Source organism: Aphidius gifuensis, linkage group LG4, assembly GCF_014905175.1.
Source record: "Aphidius gifuensis isolate YNYX2018 linkage group LG4, ASM1490517v1, whole genome shotgun sequence".
Taxonomy (NCBI): Eukaryota; Metazoa; Arthropoda; class Insecta; order Hymenoptera; family Braconidae; genus Aphidius; species Aphidius gifuensis.
Genome location: NC_057791.1, coordinates 22,544,214 through 22,567,855, shown reverse-complemented (window position 1 = coordinate 22,567,855; position 23,642 = coordinate 22,544,214). Strand labels below are relative to the sequence as shown.

At 26.4% G+C, this 23,642-nt stretch overlaps 6 protein-coding genes across 9 annotated transcripts; 3 read left to right on the top strand and 3 right to left on the bottom strand.

Moving 5' to 3' along the window:
• The first annotated feature begins 4,547 nt into the window (after positions 1 to 4,547).
• Positions 4,548 to 5,631, top strand: LOC122854060 (ZZ-type zinc finger-containing protein 3). The gene is made up of 2 exons (XM_044154472.1): positions 4,548 to 4,617; positions 4,691 to 5,631. The coding sequence occupies exon 2, from the start codon at positions 4,702 to 4,704 to the stop codon at positions 5,629 to 5,631; it is 930 nt and encodes a 309-aa protein (XP_044010407.1). The 5' UTR covers positions 4,548 to 4,617; positions 4,691 to 4,701.
• Positions 5,632 to 5,822: 191 nt separating this feature from the next.
• On the top strand, positions 5,823 to 9,509 carry LOC122855733. 4 transcript variants are annotated; one of them, XM_044157298.1, is made up of 7 exons: positions 5,823 to 6,266; positions 6,362 to 6,470; positions 6,564 to 7,087; positions 7,175 to 8,376; positions 8,477 to 8,573; positions 8,669 to 9,180; positions 9,269 to 9,509. In XM_044157298.1, the coding sequence occupies exons 4-7, from the start codon at positions 8,266 to 8,268 to the stop codon at positions 9,395 to 9,397; spliced, it is 849 nt and encodes a 282-aa protein (XP_044013233.1). In that variant the 5' UTR covers positions 5,823 to 6,266; positions 6,362 to 6,470; positions 6,564 to 7,087; positions 7,175 to 8,265; the 3' UTR covers positions 9,398 to 9,509. The 4 variants fall into 3 exon arrangements, 3 of the variants coding, with proteins under 3 accessions (XP_044013233.1, XP_044013234.1, XP_044013235.1); XM_044157299.1 differs by lacking the exons at positions 6,564 to 7,087; positions 7,175 to 8,376; positions 8,477 to 8,573; XM_044157300.1 differs by lacking the exons at positions 6,564 to 7,087; positions 7,175 to 8,376; positions 8,477 to 8,573 and having other exon boundaries at positions 6,359 to 6,470.
• Positions 9,510 to 9,938: 429 nt separating this feature from the next.
• Positions 9,939 to 12,449, top strand: LOC122855731 (cleavage and polyadenylation specificity factor 73). Its single transcript, XM_044157295.1, has 2 exons — positions 9,939 to 10,159; positions 10,263 to 12,449. Exon 2 carries the CDS (start codon positions 10,263 to 10,265, stop codon positions 12,324 to 12,326), a length of 2,064 nt encoding a protein of 687 aa, XP_044013230.1. The 5' UTR covers positions 9,939 to 10,159; the 3' UTR covers positions 12,327 to 12,449.
• Positions 12,450 to 12,536: 87 nt separating this feature from the next.
• On the bottom strand, positions 12,537 to 18,651 carry LOC122854059 (DNA polymerase theta). Its single transcript, XM_044154471.1, has 2 exons — positions 18,648 to 18,651; positions 12,537 to 18,596 (listed from the first exon to the last, which is right to left on the bottom strand). The coding sequence occupies exons 1-2, from the start codon at positions 18,649 to 18,651 to the stop codon at positions 12,718 to 12,720; spliced, it is 5,883 nt and encodes a 1,960-aa protein (XP_044010406.1). The 3' UTR covers positions 12,537 to 12,717.
• A 700-nt stretch (positions 18,652 to 19,351) lies between these two features.
• Positions 19,352 to 20,585, bottom strand: LOC122855734 (40S ribosomal protein S10-like). The gene is made up of 3 exons (XM_044157301.1): positions 20,450 to 20,585; positions 19,905 to 20,048; positions 19,352 to 19,812 (listed from the first exon to the last, which is right to left on the bottom strand). The coding sequence occupies exons 2-3, from the start codon at positions 20,046 to 20,048 to the stop codon at positions 19,477 to 19,479; spliced, it is 480 nt and encodes a 159-aa protein (XP_044013236.1). The 5' UTR covers positions 20,450 to 20,585; the 3' UTR covers positions 19,352 to 19,476.
• Positions 20,586 to 20,904: 319 nt separating this feature from the next.
• Positions 20,905 to 21,689, bottom strand: LOC122855735. The gene is made up of 3 exons (XM_044157303.1): positions 21,241 to 21,689; positions 21,053 to 21,157; positions 20,905 to 20,981 (listed from the first exon to the last, which is right to left on the bottom strand). The coding sequence occupies exons 1-2, from the start codon at positions 21,663 to 21,665 to the stop codon at positions 21,109 to 21,111; spliced, it is 474 nt and encodes a 157-aa protein (XP_044013238.1). The 5' UTR covers positions 21,666 to 21,689; the 3' UTR covers positions 20,905 to 20,981; positions 21,053 to 21,108.
• Between the last annotated feature and the right edge of the window lie 1,953 nt (positions 21,690 to 23,642).

Sequence of the window (23,642 nt, the reverse complement as noted above, 5' to 3'; positions counted from 1 at the left end):
TATCAACACCAGCATGTTGAGTTCATTATCGTTTAAATGTTGTACCATCGAGTGAGTACTTTATTAAAAAACAAACTTGAACATATTTAATATTTGTTTATTTATTTAATTAATAAAATACCTGTTTTCGATTTTTTTTTTTCTATTTAAAGTTGGCAGCTTATTTTGATGATAATAATTATTGTATCAAATTAATTTTTGTATTATAATTATTATAATTTTATTATAATTTTTTAAAACAAATAATTCAGATGTTAACTTAATAATTTTGTAAATTATTAATAAATTGGAAAAAAAAATTATTTAATATGGCAAAGTATATTTGTGCAATAAATAGTAATTTTTTTTTGTTGATTTTTTAAATTTTTTATTTATTTTATTTATCTCTGTTCTATATTTTAACGACAAAAAAAGCCTTAAGTAATAAAAAGAAAAATAGCCACATTTGTTTGGTAATAAAAAAAATTTATCAATTATTATCAGCCACGTATTTTTGGTGATTATTATTTCATTTTTTACGCGAATAATATTTTAACACCTCAACAAATACACGAGTTAAACATTACAGCTTACAAGCAGCTGCCAGCCAAAAAACAAATTGAAAGTCGAATTATTTTATCGTAATATATTATTTAGTATTTTTTAATAAATTGCTCTAATTATCCTCGTGTATTAATTTTAAATTTTACAAAAAAAAAAAGTAAAAAAAAATTCTAAAATCATGGTACAAAAGCTGAAAGATTTTCTATTGAATAATTTGTTTTATTTGCTTTTGGTAATAATTTATTCACAAAATATAGTTACGGCAATGCCAAAGAATAAAAATAATGAGTACAGAATGAGAATTGAATACGGTAAGTGTCAGTTTCCTATTTTTATTATTATTATTTATAAATATTTTAAAATTTAAAAAAATATTGTTTAATGATTGCATTAATGACTGTGCTGATAATCAAACAATTTTTTAAAAATGAAAATCATGGGAAACTTATTGAATAACTTTATTATAATTTTTCATAATTAATTTTTGAGTCAATTGAATTTATTATTTTATAAATATTCAGAAGAATGGCCAATCGAAAAATCAAGAAATTTGAGTGATTACATACAACCCGAGACAGAAACAACAATACTAACACCTCGTTTGAATTTTAATACAACGAAAACATTTATCAGTATCATTATGACATCAAATCCTGAAAATCTCAATCAACGAAAAAAAATTAGAATGTCAATTGACATGATGAAAAACTACAATGGCAATAATGTAGTTGTAAATTTTTTCATCGGTCTATCGAAAAATTCTACAATTAATGTAAGTACATTTGTAATTAATGAATAATAAAAAAAATGATATTAATAAATAAATATAATATTGTAGAAAGAATTGAAACAAGAGTCTGACTATTATAACGATATAATTCAAGAAAGCTTTGATGATTCATTTTATAATTCAACAATAAGAGATGGAATGATACTAAAATGGGTGACAAAAAATTGTCAAAATACAAAATACATTATGATAACTCATGATGATATATATATTAATATTGAAAATTTAATTCAGAGTATATTTGATCAAGAAAAATATATAGTTGGTGGTTCATTGTTGATGGGACGTTTGAAAGATTGGGAACAGCCAGTCAAGAAACCATTTGATCAATGGTCAGTGAGAGTTAAAAAAAAAATTACCAATTCAATAACAATATAAATAACAAATTAATAATATAATTAACAAAAATAAGTTTGTTATTTAGTGACAGTTTTTTGTTTTTTTTTTGTAAATTAATGATTCCTGGTTTATTAAAACATAAATATGTTCGGCTCCAATAAAAAGGCTTCAATAAATCAGAGAACAGCTCACTTTATAATTGTATACAATCCCGGTTTATACGAATCTGGTTCCGAAAAATAAATTATTGTGAATCTAACAATGTATTCATATAATAATTTTTTTGATGAAATATTGTTACAGCTATGTGAAAGCTGCTTCATAAGTTGAATATTAGACAAGGCCTTTGCCTTTTGTTTGACCATGCAAATATCTCTTAACAAGGCCCTCTTCACGGTGTCAAAAATTCCAAAAGCTTCTTGTAGTTCCTTATCACTTACAGATGTTGATAAATTAGTCACTTTGATATGTTTTTCCCTGGTGGAAATTTTTCTCCGTCTTTTATCTATCTTTCTCCGCCTTTTCTCCACCTTTTTTCCGAAAATGACCCATGGTCAGAGAAATAGTGGACAAATGGTGGAGAAAAGCTGGTTTCATACTTACTAAATCAATAAAATGAATTAATTGAATTAATTAATTAATATTTCAACTACAAGATTTATATATTAAAAATAATAGATAATAAATATTAATATTTTTTTTCTTTATTTTAAATCTCGAGGGATATTTTTGGCATTTATAATTTAGATATGTAGTTTGAAGATTAATAAATTATTTACTTTTCAGTTTACAAAATATTTCATCACATTTGAATCTATGTATATCAACTTACTCACATATATAATACTGATTAAATTTCGTAAATTTAATAGTCGTCATGATAAAAGTCAACAGTCATTAACATTATCATTTTTCAAGGCTTTATCAGCTTTATTTTATTGACAAATAAGCTTCAACTTAATCATCAAACACATTAGATACAAGCAGGTGTTTTAAAAAAAATCATAAATTGAGGTCAAATTAATTTTAAAGATATACTAATCATTAATTTTGTATATAAATATTTATTTAAAAAATACATAAATTAAAATTAAATCTATATGAATTTTTGATTTTACAAGTAACTCGATAAAATCATGAGACGAGAGTTAAAAAATTTTTTATCAATTAATATTTTTTATTTACTTTTGATGATAATTTATTTACAAAATTACGTTGTAACATTATCACCGAGAAAAGGCAATGAATACAAAGCCAAGATTGAATATGGCAAGTACAAATTTCACAAAAAAAAAATAATCAAACATATTTATTAAATTAATTGAAATATATTTTTAAAATATTTAGAAGACTGGCCTATTGAAAAACCGAGAAATTTAAGTCTCTATATAAAACCCAAGATTGAAACAATAATTTTAAAACCTCGATGGAACTGTAATATATCAAAAACATTTATTAATATTATTATGATATCAAATCCAGAAAATATTAATCGACGAAACAACATAAGAGTGTCAATTGAGATGAGACAAAAATTTGATTACATCAACATAGTAACAAATTTTTTTATCGGTCTATCAAAAAATTCAATTATTAATGTAAGTATTTGAAATTATAATTATTAATTTATTTATAAAAATTATAATTATAATATTTTTCTAGGAAAATATTAAACAAGAATCTCGTAAATTTAAAGATATAATTCAAGAAAATTTTTATGATTCTATTTATAATTCAACAATAAGAGTTGGAATGATATTAAAATGGATTAAAAAAAATTGTAATAATAAAAATGTAAAATACATTATGATAACTAATGATGATGTTTATATTAATATTATTAATTTGATTCAAAGTATATTGAGTCATGAAAATAACAGAGCTGGTAGATCATTGTTGATGGGACGTTTGAGAGAATGGGAAGAGCCAGTCAAGGATCCATCTGATCCATGGTCAGTGAGAGTTAAAAAAAAATTATCAATTCAACAAGTATGCTTGTAATTAATTTTCATGTGTCTATATTTTTTTTTTTCCATTAGGTATATACCAGATTATGAATATAATGATCGATATTATCCATTTTTTTTGGATAGTTCATTGGGCTATGTGATGAGTACTAATATTGCTAAAAAATTATATGAAATTTCATTGACAGAAACATTTATTCATTTTGGTGGTATTTTTTTTACTGGAATTTGTGCAAAAAAAGCTGGTTTGATACTTACTCATAATGCTAATTTTACAAAAGATTGTTTAAAAGAATTTAAGGAATGTTATTCAGTTATAACTTGTCTTAATGGTTGTAAAAAAAATTGAGTTTAATATATATTTTATTTAAAAAACTTACAAGTATAAAAGTAAATTGAATTAATTTATTTATTAAAAATAGTAAATATTAAACAATTTAATTTTTAATTTTTTTTATTTAATGATGAAAAGAAAATAAAAATCAAATAAACTTTGGAAAAGAAGCAAAATAAATTTACTAAATTGAAAAAGGGGGTAAATGTACGTGATAATTATCAGGATTTTTTTTCAAATACAAAGAAGGTTTGTCTTAAAAATTTACTGACTGATAGAGAAAAAAATCCTGAACAATTTAAACTAAAAAAATCCTGGCTGCTATCTTTATTTCTCAAGATATAATTTTAATAATAATGAGCCTAAAAAAAAAAAAAAAGTAGTCGATGTATTATATATATTTTCAAATTTGAAAATCTGGGAATATTGATGAGCTGCCATCTTTTATCTCCATATAAATATTAAAAATAATGTAATAATTATACCGAGCTGCCATCTAAATAAGTTAAGTAAAATTTGGTAAAATTCAGTCAGCCAACTAGTTGATCTAGTTAATGCAGCAAATCACAATAAACAACACGTGTGACAGTGTGACAGAAAATAATATAAACATTCAATTTTGCAGGTTAATTAATAAACAATATGTTTATTTTTTTTTTTAATATCTTTTAATTTTAATATAAACATTTTACTATATCTTTGTTGTTGTTTTTTTAGTATAAACAAAAATGGAAACAATCACTGAAGAGAATATAAAAATCGAAGAAGAAGAAGAAGATGAAAACAGTGAATTTTATTTTGAATCTGATCACTTGGCATTGAGAAACAACAAAGATTATTTATCTCTTTTAAAAACAGTAGTAACATTGGAAGCCCTGAGAATAAAATCACTTGAAGATTTAGACACATTGATAAGTTGGCGTAAAAAAGCACTTGATGATCCATTATCATTTGCAAAACAATTACAAGATGGTTGTCATCTAGAGTTACCAGGTAGTCGTAAAATACCAGATATTCCAAAAATTGATTTTAGCCAATACACTGTTTATGGTAGTGATACAAGAATGGGCCCACAAACAAGACCCAAAGAACCAGCACCAGTATGTGAAAAAAAAATTGATGATAATAAAAGACTTGTTAGAGGTAGAATATTTGATGACAGTAAACCAGAAACATTTAATCAACCATGGACAGATGAAGAACAAATGAGACTTGATCGTTTACTTGAAAAATATCCAGAAGAAACAATTCAAATGCGTAGATGGACTAAAATTGCAAATGAATTGGGTAATCGTACACCAAAACAAGTATCAAGTAGAGTACAAAAATATGAAATAAAATTAAAACAAGTTGCATTGACATTTAGAAAAGGTATTAAAAGTGAAACAAGTACTCATTCACGTTTAGGTAAACGTAAACGTCGTGGTAACAGAGCATCAACATTTTTTCCATACAAAGAATTTGATAATTGTGAAAATCATGATGATGTTGATGATAATAATATGGACATTGATAAAAATAATTGTGATAATAGTATTGATGGTGTATCAAGTAATCCAAGTGGTTATTGTGATGACAGTAATAGCTCTGAACGTAGTGATAATCATACACAAAGAGTATACAGTCATATTGAAATGTTACAAAGAATTAAAAAATGATGAAAATCAATTTTATGTGCATAAAATGAACCATCAGAAACAATGGTCTGATGTCATGATATATTGAATATATAATTATTATTTTATTAAATTTCATATTTTTATATTATTATTTTTATCTTTTTTTTTTTTTTTCTACTTGTAACAATTTGGGTAATAATTTTCATAATAAAAAATGTTTATTTACAATAACAATAATATTTTTTTTTTTTAGTTTTTAAAATACCCACGAAATCGCTGCATTTATTTTAGTCTTACTATTCACGACACTCCAGTCTTCTTAAATTTATATAGCTCTTTGACAGTTCCAGTCTCACGTGGACACTTGACAGTTGTCAGTTGACACCCTTGGTCCTTGACACTTGTTGTTTGTGGTGTTTCTTGCTGTGTGATTGATGCTAATCATTGGTTTGTTTACTGTTTAGTAAAAAACATAGAGCTTAAAAATCTTTTAAAATAATTAATATATTGAGATTTAAGATAAAGAAATATTTCAACCACAACGTGATTATAGTAAACACCGACAAATTGCAATTATATCAGATATGGAAGAGGTCAGCAAACAAATTTTGTTAAAAAAATATAAGGTGTCGAGTGAAATTTCAACATCTTCCTTTGACGAAAATAATAATGAGGTTAGTCTAAAATTTATAACTGCACTCAAAACATGCTTGTAAATTAATTATTGAATTATTGTTGTAAAATATAAATATTTATTATTATTTTTTAGATATACGATGAGAATCATGATCATTCAATAATTGACAGTGTTAATGATGATTGTCTTGCTGAAATATTCATGTATGTGCCAGTATTTGAAAGACCTAAAATTGCATTGGGTATGTGATGATAAAAATATTAATTAACTATTTAGAAAAATAATTTAATTATGATAATTAATAATTATTTGTATAATTTATTTATTTTTTTAGTATGTCAAAAATGGAATCGAGTCCTTGATTATTCTTGGGGTAATGTCAAAAAACTTCAACTAACTCATTGGGAATATAATAATGAGTCTCCAAATTGTTTGAAGAAATATCCAACACCCGATGAAAAATTAAGCTTTCTAAATTCATTGCTTCCAAAGTTTGGTCGTTATTTAACACAATTAGACTTGACAGCTTATGGTCATAGTAACATAGCGCCAGTTATTAATGAATATTGTCCAAACCTCGTGAAACTTCGATTGAGATTAATCTATGACGAAACCCATAAACTAGGTTGGAGACCATTTTCTCGTCTATCTAAGCTCAAGGTATTAACAGTTATATTTCAACATCATCTAAAACACCACGCTAAGCTCAATGAGTTAGTACATGCATTGGAATCCCTTGCTGATACATTGACTGATCTGACTCTCTTCAATTGGAAAGCTGACGAACCCTGGGCATATAGTAGACCTAGGGGATTTCCAAAGTATTTACCCTGTGAATTTTCGATGAGTATCGTTCATGTAAGTTAAACTTTATATCTATGACAAAAAAAATTGAGAATATTCTTTCCCTTTTTTACATATACTTATGAATAATTTCTTCTGCAGGTGCTTCGTCGACTAAAGGCTCTGAAAAGATTTGAATTTGGTGGTATACTAATTTTTCCAAAGTTGAGAGAGTATTTGAAAAATAATAGCACACTAGAATGTCATCCTTATATGATCATTTCAGAAACAAAAATGTTAAGCCAAATCAGTTAATGAGTATAACTACATTGGATATGTTGAGATACAAAATTTCAGATGATAGTTTGTATACTATTGCCAATACCTTGCAGCAATTAACAACGCTCAAAATAAATTGTGGATGGATAACTAATGATGGTGTAGTAGCCATTTCAAAGTTGAATAATTTAACACATCTTTGGTTTGTCGGCATCAATAACAGCATTGATTCTTCATCAATCAAATTGCTCAAAAACTTGACTAAATTAATGTTACCACGCAGCAATAAAATTACTGATAATTTAGCCATGAAAGTTCTCGAAAATTCACCAAAGCTGGAGGTGTTGTTTGTTCTGCAGCAGTCAAGTGTAACTGTTGAATTTATCACAAAAGCAGCAGAAGTATCAAGAAAACGAGAAAAATTTTTGAAATTAGCTGTTTCTTTCAAAACTGAGGAAAAACAATATGAATCGCCATATTTCAGAATTCTTGTTGTACCAGAATGTAAAAAAAAGGAAATTAGATAATTGACAAATTTTAATGATAACTGATATATTAATATCATAGATTAAAAAATAATTTTTTTAATATTATACATTTTTTTTTTTTACTTGTAAAAATTTATTAAAAATTTTTATAATATAAAAAACCTAATAAACAAAATGTTCATTTATAATAACAATAATATATATATATATATTTTTTTTTCTATCAGTTTTTAAAATACCGACAAAATCTCTTCTTAAATTTATATATAGTTGTTGAACAGCTGTTTCAGCGACATGTGGACACAGCTGAACAGCACAGAACTGTCACAGTTTGCACTATGGTTCGTGCTTCGCTGTGCTTTGTGGTGCTTCAATTGTTTATAGTAAAAAACATAGAGCTTATAAAAAAATCTTTTAATATAATTAATATATATATTGAGTTGAAAAAATATTAAACCAAAACTTGCTCCTAGTGAATTGTTAAATATGGAAAAATTTAGAGAAAAACGTAAACCAGAGTCGGAAAACCTTTTTTCTAAAAAATATAAGGTGTCAAGTGAAATTTCAACACCTTCTTTTAACGCAAAGGATAATGAGGTTAGTCAAAAATACAACTGCAGTAAAAACATGCTTGTATAGATTAATTATTGAATTATTGTTGTAAAATATAAATATTATAATTGTTATTATTTTTTAGACATACAAACATACAACAATTGATTGTATTAATGATGATTGTCTGGCTGAAATATTCATGTATGTGCCAGTATGGGAAAGACCTAGAATTGCATTGGGTATGTGATAATAAAAATATCAATTAACTATTTAAAAAAATAATTTAATTATGATAATTAATATATATTTGTATATAATTTATTTATATTTTTAGTATGTCAAAAATGGAATCGAGTCCTTGATTATTCTTGGGGTAATGTCAAAAAGCTTGAACTGACTCACTGGGAATATAATGAGGATGCAAATTGTTTGAAGAAATATCCAACACCCGATGGAAAATTGAGCTTTTTAAAATCACTACTTAATAAATGTGGTCGTTATTTAAGACAATTAGACTTGACAGCTTATGGTCATAGTGACATAGTGCGAGTTATTAATAAATATTGTCCAAACCTCGTGAAACTTCGTTTGAGATTCACCTCTGATAACGATGAAATTGTAGTATATGATGCATTTTCCCGTCTATCTAAGCTTAAAGTATTAGCAGTTATATTTCAATATCATGAAAAACACCAGTCTAAGCTTCATTATTTAATCACTGCATTGTTACCCCTTGCTAATACATTGACTGATCTTACTCTGTTCAATTGGAAAGCTGATGACGTATCCTGCAGTACAAATAGTACACCTAATATACCCTGTCTATTTCCCGGGATCACCATTTGGGTAAGTTAAACTTTATATTTATTACAAAAAAAAATCAAAAATGTTCTTTTTATTTTTTACATGTACTTATGAATAATTTCTTCTGCAGATGCTTCGTCGACTAAAGGCCCTGAAAAGATTTGAATTTACTGGTATAGAAATGTTCCCACAGTTAGAAGAATATCTGAGAGATAGTCACACACTAGAATGTTTTTACTATGATTGTTTCCTTCCTTAGCCATTTTAAAGATGAATTTTAAAATTATTTGTTCAACAAAAAAAATTAGATAATTGACAAAATTCGGTGATAATACTGATATTAATACTGTATATATATAATGCTAGATAGTGATGAGTGGTTTAACAATTTTTTTTCTATCCAAATAACAAATTTTTTGAAACTAAATAATTTATGAAATCTTGGAAAAACAAAATATAAATATATTAATTAATTAGTTACCTCTTTTTGTAAATATTGAGTAACAATTATATCAAGATGTAATTCAATTTGATTTTGTAAAAAAAATTCTGTAAATTTAATTATATTTTCTGTCAGCAGCGGTAAATTTTTGTAAATAAAAAAAAAATAAATCAATTATACTTAAACTAATAGCAAATATAAAAACATAATTATTAACAAAAATTCCTTTATACATTAGCAACAGATAGAAATTTATAGTCTAATTTAAACAGAAATTACGGTATACACGATTTCACACGATGACGAACGACATTGAACGAGTGACGACACATCCAGCTGACTGCAACTCTGTTGTCAATAGTGCAAACTGCAACTGCAACATAAATAAAACACAACCGGTGTGTTTATTATTTTATTTTTTAAAACAAAATTATTTTTAATAATTAAAAAATTTTAAAAACATAACAATAAAGTATTTTAACATTGACATTATTATTTATGATTAATTATAATTAGTTGTGTCAATAATAATTGAGTAATTAAATTAATAACAAACAAACATAAATTCTAACCTAAAAAGTAAGTTAAAAAAAATATAAACAACAATATATAGTGTACAATATAATAATATAATTTTAAAAAATTGTTAACATTAAAAAATAAAAATAATAATAATTTAAAGATGACATCAAAACGTGGACCAAAAATGGACAATGTACCAGCAGAGGAGAGTGATTTATTATCAATAAAACCATTGGGTGCTGGTCAGGAAGTTGGAAGATCTTGTATAATGCTTGAATTTAAAGGAAAACAAATAATGCTTGATTGTGGTATTCATCCAGGTTTATCAGGTATGGATGCATTGCCATACGTTGATTTAATTGAACCAGATGAAATTGATTTATTATTAATATCACATTTTCATTTGGATCATTGTGGTGCATTACCATGGTTTTTACAAAAAACAAGTTTTAAAGGACGTTGTTTTATGACACATGCTACAAAAGCAATTTATCGTTGGCTTTTATCTGATTATATTAAAGTTAGTAATATTGCAACTGAACAAATGTTATATACTGAAGCTGATCTTGAAGCAAGTATGGATAAAATTGAAACAATAAATTTTCATGAAGAAAAAGATGTATTTGGTATAAAATTTTGGGCTTATAATGCTGGTCATGTACTTGGTGCAGCAATGTTTATGATTGAAATTGCTGGTGTTAAAATATTATATACTGGTGATTTTAGTAGACAAGAAGATCGTCATTTAATGGCTGCTGAAATACCAAATGTACATCCAGATGTATTGATAACAGAATCAACATATGGTACACATATACATGAAAAACGTGAAGATAGAGAAGGTAGATTTACAAATTTAGTACATGAAATTGTAAATCGTGGTGGTAGATGTCTTATACCAGTATTTGCCCTAGGTAGAGCACAAGAATTACTATTAATACTTGATGAATACTGGTCATTACATCCAGAATTACATGAAATACCAATATATTATGCATCATCACTTGCTAAAAAATGTATGGCTGTTTATCAAACATATGTTAATGCAATGAATGATAAAATACGTCGTCAAATTGCAATTAATAATCCATTTGTATTTAAACATATATCAAATTTAAAAGGTATTGATCATTTTGATGATATTGGTCCTTGTGTTGTTATGGCATCACCAGGTATGATGCAAAGTGGTTTATCAAGAGAATTATTTGAATCATGGTGTACTGATACTAAAAATGGTGTTATTATTGCTGGTTATTGTGTTGAGGGTACACTTGCTAAAACAGTTTTATCTGAACCAGAAGATATTGCAACAATGAGTGGACAAAGATTACCATTAAAAATGTCTGTTGATTATATATCATTTTCAGCACATACAGATTATCAACAAACATCGGAATTTATAAGAATGTTAAAACCACCACATGTTGTGCTGGTACATGGTGAAGCTAATGAAATGGGAAGATTAAAAGCAGCATTACAACGTGAATATGAAGATGATCCATCAACAACAATGGAAATACATAATCCAAGAAATACTGTTGCTGTTGAATTATATTTTCGTGGTGAAAAAACAGCTAAAGTTATGGGTACACTTGCTATTGATACACCAAAACCAGGACAAGTTATATCTGGTGTTATTGTTAAAAGAAATTTTAATTATCATATGTTAGCACCATCTGATTTATCAAAATATACTGATATGGGTATTGCACAAGTTGTACAACGACAAAGTATATGTTTTAATTCATCATGGTCTGTACTTAAACATTTATTACAACAAATATCTGGTACACTTGATATTATTGATGATAAAAAAATAAGAGTATTTAAAAATGTTGATGTTACTATTGATGGTAAAATTGTTACACTTGAATGGATTGCAACACCAGTTAATGATATGTATGCTGATTCAATTGTTGTTGCATTATTACAATGTGAAATGTTAGAAACACCACCAAAAATATTACCAGCACCAACTAAAATGGATCGTATGCATTTTAAAGAATGTCTTATTGAAATGTTACAAGAAATGTTTGGTGAAGATTCAGTACCAAAAATATTTAAAGGTGAAAAATTATATGTCACTGTTGATGACAAAAAAGCACATATTGATTTAACAAGTCTTGAGGTATCATGTCCAGAAGATGATACGTTCCAACAAATTGTCAGAACTGCTGTAACAAAATTACATCAATCACTTGCACCAACTAGTGATTCAATTTAATTATATTGTATTTTAACTTTTATTAAGTTAATTAATAAAACAAACAATTATGATGTTAATCATATTTTATTTAAATAAAATATATATACAATTTTTTAAATATATAAATTTATTTTAATTTCATGAAAATATTACATAATTTTATTTCTTTTTTTTCATTTCATTTGTATACATATATTATTTTATTTTTTTTTTTTTTGAATAATTTAATTGTACAATCTCACACACAAATGTATTCAATAAATTCGCAATAGCGTATAGTTAATTTATTTTTTAAAAAATCCAAACAACATAATCAACAATTAAATATTATATACAATTATTAATGATTAAAAAAAAAATTTCTCTGCAAAAGCAACGTGATTAATTAAAAAAAAAAAATTATATACAATTAAAATTTATATTCTTGAAGATCACCCCAAGCCGGTCCAACTTTGACTTTGACTGGCAAAGGCACTGATAACTGACAACAATTTTCCATAGATTCTTTAATGATTCTTGCAACATTTTCTAAATCATGTCCATTAACTTCATAAATTAATTCATCATGTAGTTGCAATACTAAATAACCACCTCGTGGTATTAAATCTTTACTTTTTCTTAATTTTCTTTTTACTGGATAATCAACAAGTACCATTGGCATATCACTGTATTCATCTCTCATTCTTTCATCAATAACAACCATAGCTTTTTTAGCAATATCAGCAGCTGAACCTTGTACCATTGTATTAATTGCTTGTCTTTCAGCATGTTTTTTTTCTCCATTAATATCACTATTTAAACCAGGTAAATATCTTCTTCTTCCCATCAATGTTGTTATGTATCCTTTTTTTTTAGCTTCATCCAATGTTTTGTTAATCCATTTTTTTAATCCAGGATATGTTGACATAAATTTATCTTGAAATTCTTTAGCTTCGTCTTCTTCTATCTTTAATGTTTCAGCAAGTGATTTAATTCCCATACCATAAATCATAGCATAACATAATTGTTTAGTACGTTGTCTCATTGTTTCATCAACATCATCAATTGCACAATTATACCAATGGGCTGATATATTTTTAAATACATCACCTGGTTTTTTAAATACTCTACATAATATTGGCTCTTTTGATAAATGTGCAAGTATACGTAACTCAAGCTGACAATAATCAGCTGATAACATAATATTACCAATTGCTGGAACAAATGCCATTCTCACACTTATCACAAATGTATCATCAGCTGAATTAAAATCACGTGGTACATTTTGTAAATTTGGCTCATGCATTGATACACGTCCAGTTACTGTATTTGTCAGACAATTACCATGTATTCTTGAATTTTTTTCAGCTAAATTTAATAATGGACATACCATTTTAATCCATGTTGAATGTAATTTACGCCAATTTGTTATTAAATTTGCTATTGGATTATCACACATTTCTAATGACACTTTATTTGTACTTATTTTCTTTTTATTATTGTCATTTGTTAAGCCTAATACTTGTGCAACAGCTTTTGATGATGAAAAATTAAATTTTTTACCAGCATATGTGTATGCTTGATTTTCAATTTGTGCTAATTGTTGTTTAATAACTGTTGATAATTCTTGTAATGCTGGTAAATTAATACCAAAACCAGTCAACTCCATTCTTGATAATATCATAACAATTTTCATTTCAATATTTAAATATGTATTTAATAATTGAGAATTTTTATATTGTAATTTTTTTAATAATACATTTGTTGTACACCAAGTTAGTGCTGTTTCTGTGCATGCTCTTATTGATCCAGATATTTTTGATTTAACATATAAACCAGGACCAAAATATCCACTTATTGATCCAAGTCTTTCATAAAGTTCTAGTCCATCTGGTAAATATTCACTAATTAAATTGCCAAATATTTTATCTGGTAAATCTGGATTAATTAACCAATCAGCAACAGTTGGATCAATGAATTTACATGTTGATGATATATTACAACAATTAAATAAAGTTTTATATATTTCTTTTGATGAAAAACAACGTACAGTTAAATTATCATTTGTTAGTATATCAGTTAACAATGACATTCTGTCTTTTATTGATACACGATTTGGTTCTTGTATATTTTCAAATGACATATAATATACATTTTTACCCCATGTTATTGCAACACCACATAATTTTCTATCATTATAAATACAATTATCAATTTTTTTAATTTTTCTTTCATGATCTTTGCTGTTAATTGTACTTATTATTCTTGTACCAATGCATATTGTATCTTTAACGAATGACTCACAAGCAAGTGCCATTGATATTTCATTTATTTTTAATAATTCATTTTTAAAATCATTAAATTTTTCAATTTCTGATACACTTATAACAACAAGTTCTTTTAAATTCATACTATTCATTGATTTATTATTTTTTTTCAATAATTTTTCATGAATTTTTGATGTTGTTTTCTTTATTTTTTTTTTCTTTGGTGATGCATCTTCATCTTCGGAATTTGGTATGATACTTTCGGCAAATAAATCATCGTCGTCATCATCAACATTATCATCAAGAGAAACAGTAAATGTTGTTGATGTTTTTGATGGTAATGGAGTTTTAATTAATTCTGTTGTTTTTTGTGTACGTATTCTAAGTGCTTCGAGCTTTAAACGTGTTCTACTTATTTTATTGCTTGTATTTGACACGTCCATTGCTTGAGTGCCAACAACAACATCATCCTCTGATGTATTAGAGTCTGTTGATAGTCTTTTTGCTGCATCATATTTAACAACACTAGCTAGTGGTGATTTATCAGTTATAATTGGACTACTTGATTTACGTTTTAATGATTTTTTATCAGCTTCTTTAGATGTATCATTTGATGATGTTGATTTTACATTATCCAATTTATTATTTGTCTCTGTATTTAATGTAGATGCTGGTTTTTTATTATCAATATGGGTTTTGTTATTTTGTTGAACTTGTTGATCAAGTGCATTGAGAATTCCATTTGTCAAGTTCCATGAATCATCAGCCCAATATAATGATTTACTTTTATCTTTTTCATCTAAATTTTTTAATTGAACATTTGGAGTTGTTGGCTTTACAAAATTAATTACATCTTTTTCTTTATCTTGTTTATTATTATTATTATTTGATGATGATTGTAAACATGAAAATTCATTTTCTTCAAAATCAGCTACATTTATGTCAAGTAAATTTGGATCAATGATATTTTCATCAAGAACATTATGTTCAAGAATATTTTCATCAAGCATATTACAATCTTGTGTATCTAAAATTAAACTATCACCAAAAAGACTTGGACTACGTGAATCTGATATTGAATTAAATGTTTCTTTAAGTAAAATTGATTTTGGTGTTGATAAGTTTTCCATTCTTGAATCAAATTTTAAACTTTCACCAAAACTTTCTATACTAGATTGTTTTTCAACTATTTCTGGAATATTTTCTTCAATTTTATCAGCTTTTTGTTCATCATCTTCATCATCATCATCAACAATATTATGGTCATTCTCTTCATCCTCTTCAATTAAACTGAGAGATTGTTGTACATTTTTATCATCATCGTCATCTTCAATTGATATCTTTGAAGAACCACTGTTTATTGATACAGTTGATGAATAACTTGTTGAAGAATCTTGTCTCAATATATCTGTATTTTTAGTTGATATTTGTAAATGATTTGTACAAGTTTGACCAGTCAAATGATTTTTATTTTTTTTATTCCAATCAACTTCATCAACACCTAATTCATTTTTAACAAGTTCTCTTGCTTCTTTAACAAGCATAACTGCTGCTTCTCTTGGTGTTAAACCATCTTTACCAGTTACAAAAACACTTCTCATTTTATTACGTTTAACTAAATCATATTCATGTTCATTATTATAATCTTTTTCACTTTCAAATGGTAATGCTTTATATAATGCTCTTTCAACATCCATATCATCAGCAACAGCTAATTCAGCAACACTTTTAATACCTTCTTTAAATAAACTTCTTGCTCTAATACCATTTAACATTGGTAGTCTTAATAAATCTAATAATTCACGTGATACACCAAATTGTAAACGTTGTTGAAATTGATTAACCAATAATTCAACACAATCCCATCCAAGTTTTTTACAAAATTGTGTAACCATACCAGCAAATGTTGCTGCTGATTGTTGAAGACTTTGTACAACACCACGACAACATGAATATTTTTTACAAACAATTGATAATGGTATTTCTTTAACAAGATCATTTAATATTAATGATGTATAAAAACGTTTATGTATATCAAGTAATTTACTATTTTTAATTGTACCACTAATACCATTTGCTATAAATTTTTCACTAACACCAACATGCTGTCCAACTCTTTTATCACTATCAGACATTGATTTCCATAAATCAAAAAAATTTAACCAATTAATATCACCAATATTATTTGATGAATTAATTGGTGTTACAGTATAAATAATATGTAATTCAGTATCAAGTACAAATGTTCTTCTTGCTTTTAATAATTCTTCAAATAAAAATAATGCATCTTTTGGTGGTACTGATGCAGCTAAACTTGCTTTACCAAGTTGTGTTGCAATCCATCTTTCATCATTACCATTTATTGATTTTTGATTTAAAAAAAATTCATTTTTAACTAAAAAATCAACAGCATCAATAGTCAAATTATTAATTTCTTGATTATTTGTTAAATATAATAATGTACATTTCATATATAAATTAATATCATCAATTGTATATGCAACTTCACTAGCAACAGCTTCAAGTAAAGCTCTTATTAATGGTCCAGTACTATTTAAACATGATTTAATTGGTTCAAGATTTGATTGTAATAATTTTTTTAAAAATATACGTTCATTTTGTTTACATATAATAATACTTTCACCAGCACTATCTTTTCCCATTCTACCAGCACGACCAATCATTTGTTTATATGTTAATGTATCAATTGGTTTACCATGATACATTATTGTTCTTATTAAAACTCTTCTTGCTGGTAAATTAACACCACTACTTAGAGTTGATGTTGCTGTTAATATTTTTAATGAACCAGAACGAAATGCACCTTCAACAATATCACGTTCATCCATTGTTAAACCAGCATGATGAAATGCAACACCAAATGATACTGTTTTATTTAATACTGAATCAAGACCAACTGGTGAACGTTTAAGTTGTTCTAATGTTTCCATTATTGTTTCAGTATTTAATTGTTTACGTAATGCAATACCTAATTCATTATTTTGTCTACCAAGTTGACTTATTACTGATGATAATTGTTGTGCAAGACTTTCTGTCCAATTTTTAGTTGGACAAAATATTAATACACTGTGTCCTTCAAGTATTGTTTCAAGACATAATTGTATTATATTATCACTGTCATTATCATTATTTAATTCTTGTAATGGTTTTATTACTCTATGGGAATTTAATTTATCATCATATATTGTTGTGCCAATTTTACAATACTCTTTTAATGGTATTGGACGAAAATCTGTTTTATATAATTCAGCATCAAGCCATTTTGCAAGTAAATCTAAATTTGGTAATGTTGCTGACATTCCAATTAATTGTATATTTATATTTTCTTCTTTTAATGTCATGTATTTTAGCTTTGTTAATAATAATTCAAGTAAATAACCACGATATGGATCACTAAGTAAATGTAATTCATCAATAACAACAGCACCAAGATTTTCAAGGCCACCTTCTTCCATCATTTGATTTATCAATGAATTTGCTTTTTCAATTGTTGCAATAGCAACATCTGTTGCATTAAAACCACCTGGTGGTTGTATACCACCCATAAAACCTTCAACTTTAACCTCAGCATCTGATAATAAATCTTTAAAATAATACATTTTTTCACGTACAACTGATACAAATGGTAATATAAATATTACTTTTTTACGACGTTCAAGAACTGTTTTAATTATTAATATTTCTGATACAAGTGTTTTACCAGCTGATGTTGGTGCTGAATAAACAAGATTTTTAGCTCTATCAATAATATTTGAATTTGATAAACATTCAACTTGCCATGGGAACATTGATGTTACACCACGTTCCTCATATTTTCTTAGTACAGTTAATGGCAAGCCCCAATTTGATAATTTAAGACGTTCTTGTGTTGATATTTGTGATGGTACTTCATAAGACAATGATGATTTTATTAATTCTTGTATATGACTTGTTTTTGTTGTATAATCAACATTAATTTGTTCATCATCATCATCATCAACAATATCAACACCAACATCACTACCGTATTGGCTTTGGGTTACTGGTATTTATTTAATGGATATCTATTATGTACAACACTATCAATGCTTGCTCATTCTGTCTTCTATATCTGTTCTTAACTTTCTGATATCATCAATGCATTGAGTGTATTTTCTCCAATTGTCTGCATCTTGATTTGTTTATTTTTTTTTCTTCTTTTATATAATTAGTATCATTGCTTTTACCTGATGAGAAATTATTTTTATATTAATTTATAATGATTATTAATTATTGTAAGTATATTTACCAATTTGTTGTTGTTATTTTCAGTGTTTTTTTAGCGGTACTCGTGTATTGAGTACATGAGTACATAAACGTCAAGTACTCCATTTTGATTTCGGAGTCATGAGTTTAAGTATCTATAAGGGATCTGACCTATTCACCATGACATCTGGTGGCGCACAGTGAACTATTTCCAGATCTTTGAAACAACATTGAAAATTTTTATATGGTATAGTTTGTTGACGATAGCATACTATAGTAAAACGATCTGGAATGCGCCATATTGCCTCACAGATAAGCTTTTACACAATAAATGTGTGCGTGAGCGACCAAACCCCGCCCATAGGTCAGATCCCTATTAGCGCAAGGGGGGACTTACTCACACACATGTGGACATTTAAATGAGTCATTTTGGAGCAATAAATATAAAAAAATAAATATATTATCTACAACAAAATAATTAAATCAACGATGAATAAATAAATTATAAATATTATTTAATCTGTCAAATAAAAGAAAAGCAACCAATAAATATTTGAAGAGAGACATAAATATTTATTTCAATTAATTATTGAAAAATAATGAAAAACAAAATTTTTAATTTATTTTTTTATTTAATTTTTTTTTTATTTTAATAAATTTTTTGCCATCGTACAAATCTATTGTGGTGCTTTACCACGTCCAAAACCACCACGGAATTCAAGATCACCAGTACCTGGACCAATGTCTGCTTTCTTATCACCAGGTGCTGGTGGACCACCTGGTCCACGTCTGTATCCAGCTCTATCTTCAGTTGGTCTTGATGAGTCTGATTTTGTTGCTGCTGGTCTTGGACGAGCAGTTTCTGGTCTTGGTTGACGTTTCAATGTTGATGGAACAATTTCAGGTGGAAGATGAAGGAAACCACGTAAGTATTCGATACCTTCATTTGTGAGGTACCAGTAATAATGTCTCCATGCAAATTGTTCCTTGACGAATCCTTTGGATTTCAAAGACTAAACAAATAACATAAAAATATTTTATTAGTTTATTTGTAACTTAGGTTTTTCTCTTTATTACTCAATCAACATATTGATAATTAATTTACCTGCATAGCCTTGATGACTTGGAGATTTGGAATTGCTTCCAATTCAGGATGCTTTGGTGCGTGGAAGTCTTTCTTGGCTACCATGACACCTTCCTTGAAGAGGTATTCATAGATAGCAACACGATTCTTTTTTGGCATCAACATCTAATTAACAAATTAAAAAACAACACATTAATCATTTGCACATTATCATAAAAAAAAAAAAACTCCATCAACAACCAATTGTGTCGGGTGTTAGGTTATGTTATCACTATCACATTTTTTTTTTTTTTTTTCTTTCAAATAAATCATTAACCACTGGACGTATAAATTAATAATTAAATTAACAATTACAATTGGAAAAAAAAAAAAAGTAATTTAACAATTAATAGTTTATTATTAATAAAACACTGGTTGAAAATTAATTCAAAAAAATATGAAGACAAGAAATTAACAGCCCTGGTGCATATGATTTATTTGATTAACACATAAACAACACAATTATTAATCGAATTTTTGAGTTTAACAAATAAATAAATTAATCAAGTTTTAATTATTATTCTTACTTTGATATTATTTGTTGAGATGCAACGGATAAATGATGATTATTGTTAATCAAAAGCGACAAGCGACAACGCTTCTTCGATGGCAAATTACAAGGAAAGAAAAAATGGAGAAAAAAACACACAAGTCTACAGTTCACTACAGTTTACACAAGCATGCTTGTGTTGTATGCATGTTGCTCTGTGTATATGTGTTTGAAACTGATAATGTAGGTATTTTTTATTTTGTCGATAATATAGGTAAATTGATAAATTGAAAAATAATAATTATTAATTAATTATAAACAAATATTAATTAATTAATAAGAAACAAAATGGAATTAAATTTATTTTTCTTATTATATATTAGGAAAATATTAATGAATAATTCAATTTAATTATTTAATTTAAGTTTAATTTATTAATTATAATATTGAATGATTAAAGTTTTCACAGTGGGTTTTAATTTTTTTTTTTTAAATGATTATTTTTCAAAACAGCACCAGATGATGTACCATCTACTTCATCATTACGTTTACAAATACCACCTGGAACTCTGTTGAAATAGAATAACATATTAATATCAAAAATAAACAATATAATTTATCAATAAATAATTAGCCTTACCCTGAAACTACTTCATCTTTGATATATGCAAAAATTTTACAATCTGGAAATGCTTCTTAGACTAATGCCAAAGGTGTGTCTTTTGAAATTCCACGTACAATTATTCTGTAACACAAAAAACAAAAAGACAAATTAACTTTTGTAAATGATTATTTACTAAAATAAATTTATAAAAATAGGATAATTACGCTCGTTTTTTTGCTTTAGATAATTTAGGCTTAGTTGTTTTTTGTTTAACTTGTTTATCCACATTTGTTTCATTATCTTTAGCTTTTGTTGTTGTAACATTTTTATCTTTATTAAGTGGCTCATCATTATCAGATGATTGTTGAATTTTTTGATTTGGTTTAGCACCAGATACAACAATACGTAAATTATTTTCTTTTGATTTAGCCTTTATTGATTTCATATTGTTTATTTTTTGTTCCATTTTAGGAAATATAACATGACAATGTCTTGATGCTTGTCTTTGAAACTTAATATTTGCATCACCAGTTATTAAATTACGTACTTCATCAATATCAGTAATGCGTTTTGGAAAACGTAAATATATTGTTCTGTCTTGTTCGGTATTTTTTTTTTTTTTAATACTTTCATTTACTTTTCCTTCCATTCTGTAATTTATTATTAATTATTAAACAAATTAAATATCGACAGTTTGTTGTTAAATATAAAATTAGATATTTAATATTATTTTTAATACACTGATTATGTTATTTATTATTAAATCAATATTATTTATTAATAATCAATTATTAATTTGTTTGAGATTGTTAATTTACTTGAGCTATTATATTATATTGACGCCACGTGTATATATATGTATACAAGAATGTCCATCAGTCTATGATATTTAAATATTTTAACAATTAATTTTTAGGTTAAGTCATGGAGTTTTATATAAGGAGGGTAATCTGTGACGTCACTGGGAGCTGTTGAAGGCTTGAAGCTCACGGAATGGAACAAGTCAGTACATTTTTTTGCCAGTGTTGACGCTAGTAGCGAGAAGATCCGAAGTCACATGGTGTTTTTGTTTACATTTTTTTTTTTTTGTGTGGCTCAGTTCTGTAAAAAAATAATTCAACTCAATAATACATTATTTATTTAACAAATAAAATTAAAGCAATACATTTTAATAAAAAAAAACCTCCATGATTGAGATAAAAAAATATTGAAATAAAACGAAATTACAGTAAATATACCGATATTTTAACTTCATCAAATATGGAAGAGTCGGAATATTTCACTTTAAAAAAATATATGGTGCCACGTGAAATTTCAAAATTTTCATTCAACGAAAAAGATAATAAGGTTAGTCCAAAATACAACTGCAATAAAAACATGCATGTAGATTAATTATTGAATTATTGTTGTATAAATATATTCATTATTATTTTTTAGATATACTATGAAAATCATGATCATTCAATAATTGATTGTGTTAATGATGATTGTCTGGCTGAAATATTCATGTACGTGCCAGCATGTGAAAGACCTAAAATTGCATTGGGTATGTGATAAGAAAAATATCAATTAATTAATTAAAATATCAATTGATTAATTAAAATTTAAAATAATAATTTAATTACAATAATTAATATATTTGAATAATTTATTTATTTTTTAGTATGTCAAAAATGGAAAAAAGCCCTTGATTTTTCTTGGGGTAATGTCAAAAAACTTGAACTCACTCACTGGGAACGAGCTGGGAATCCAGATTGTTTGAAGAAATTTACAACACCCGATGAAAAATTAAGCTTTTTAAAATCATTGCTTTATAAATGTGGTTGCTACTTAACAGAATTAGACTTGACAGCTTATGATTATAGTGACATAGTGCCAGTTATTAATGAATATTGTCCAAATCTCGTGGAACTTCGATTGAGATTCCAAGATGACAACAAAATATTAAGATATGATGCATTTTCACGTCTATCTAAGCTCAAAGTATTAGAAATTATATTTCAACGTATGAAAAACCACTTTAAGCTTCTTTATGTAATCCTTGCATTAGAATCACTTGCTAATACATTGACTGATCTGTATCTGTGCTGTTGGAAAGATGATTTATATGAATCGTGTAGTTTACCAGAAGATATAACCATTCGTGTAAGTTAAACTTTATATCTATTTACAAAAAAAAAAATTCTTTTTATTTTTTTACATATACTTATCAATAATTGTTTTTGTAGATGCTTCGTCGACTAAAAGCTCTGAAAAGACTTGATATTGGTAATCTACGAATTTCCCCAAAGTTAGCAGACTATCTGAGAGATAATCGTTTACTAAAATATTTTCATTATAATATTCACGCTAATAAGCCAAATCAGTTCATAACTAAATTGGATTTGAGGAATTACAAAATTTCAGATAAGAGTGTGTATACTTTTGCCAATACCATGAAGCAATTAACAGGACTCATTGTTAATTGTGAATGGTTAACTAATGATGCTGTAGTAGCCATTTCAAAGATGAATAATTTAACACGTCTTTGTTTTATCGGCATTAATCACAGCATTGATTCTTCATCAATCAAATTGCTCAAAAACTTGAATAAATTAATGTTACCATGCAGCAATAAAATTACTGA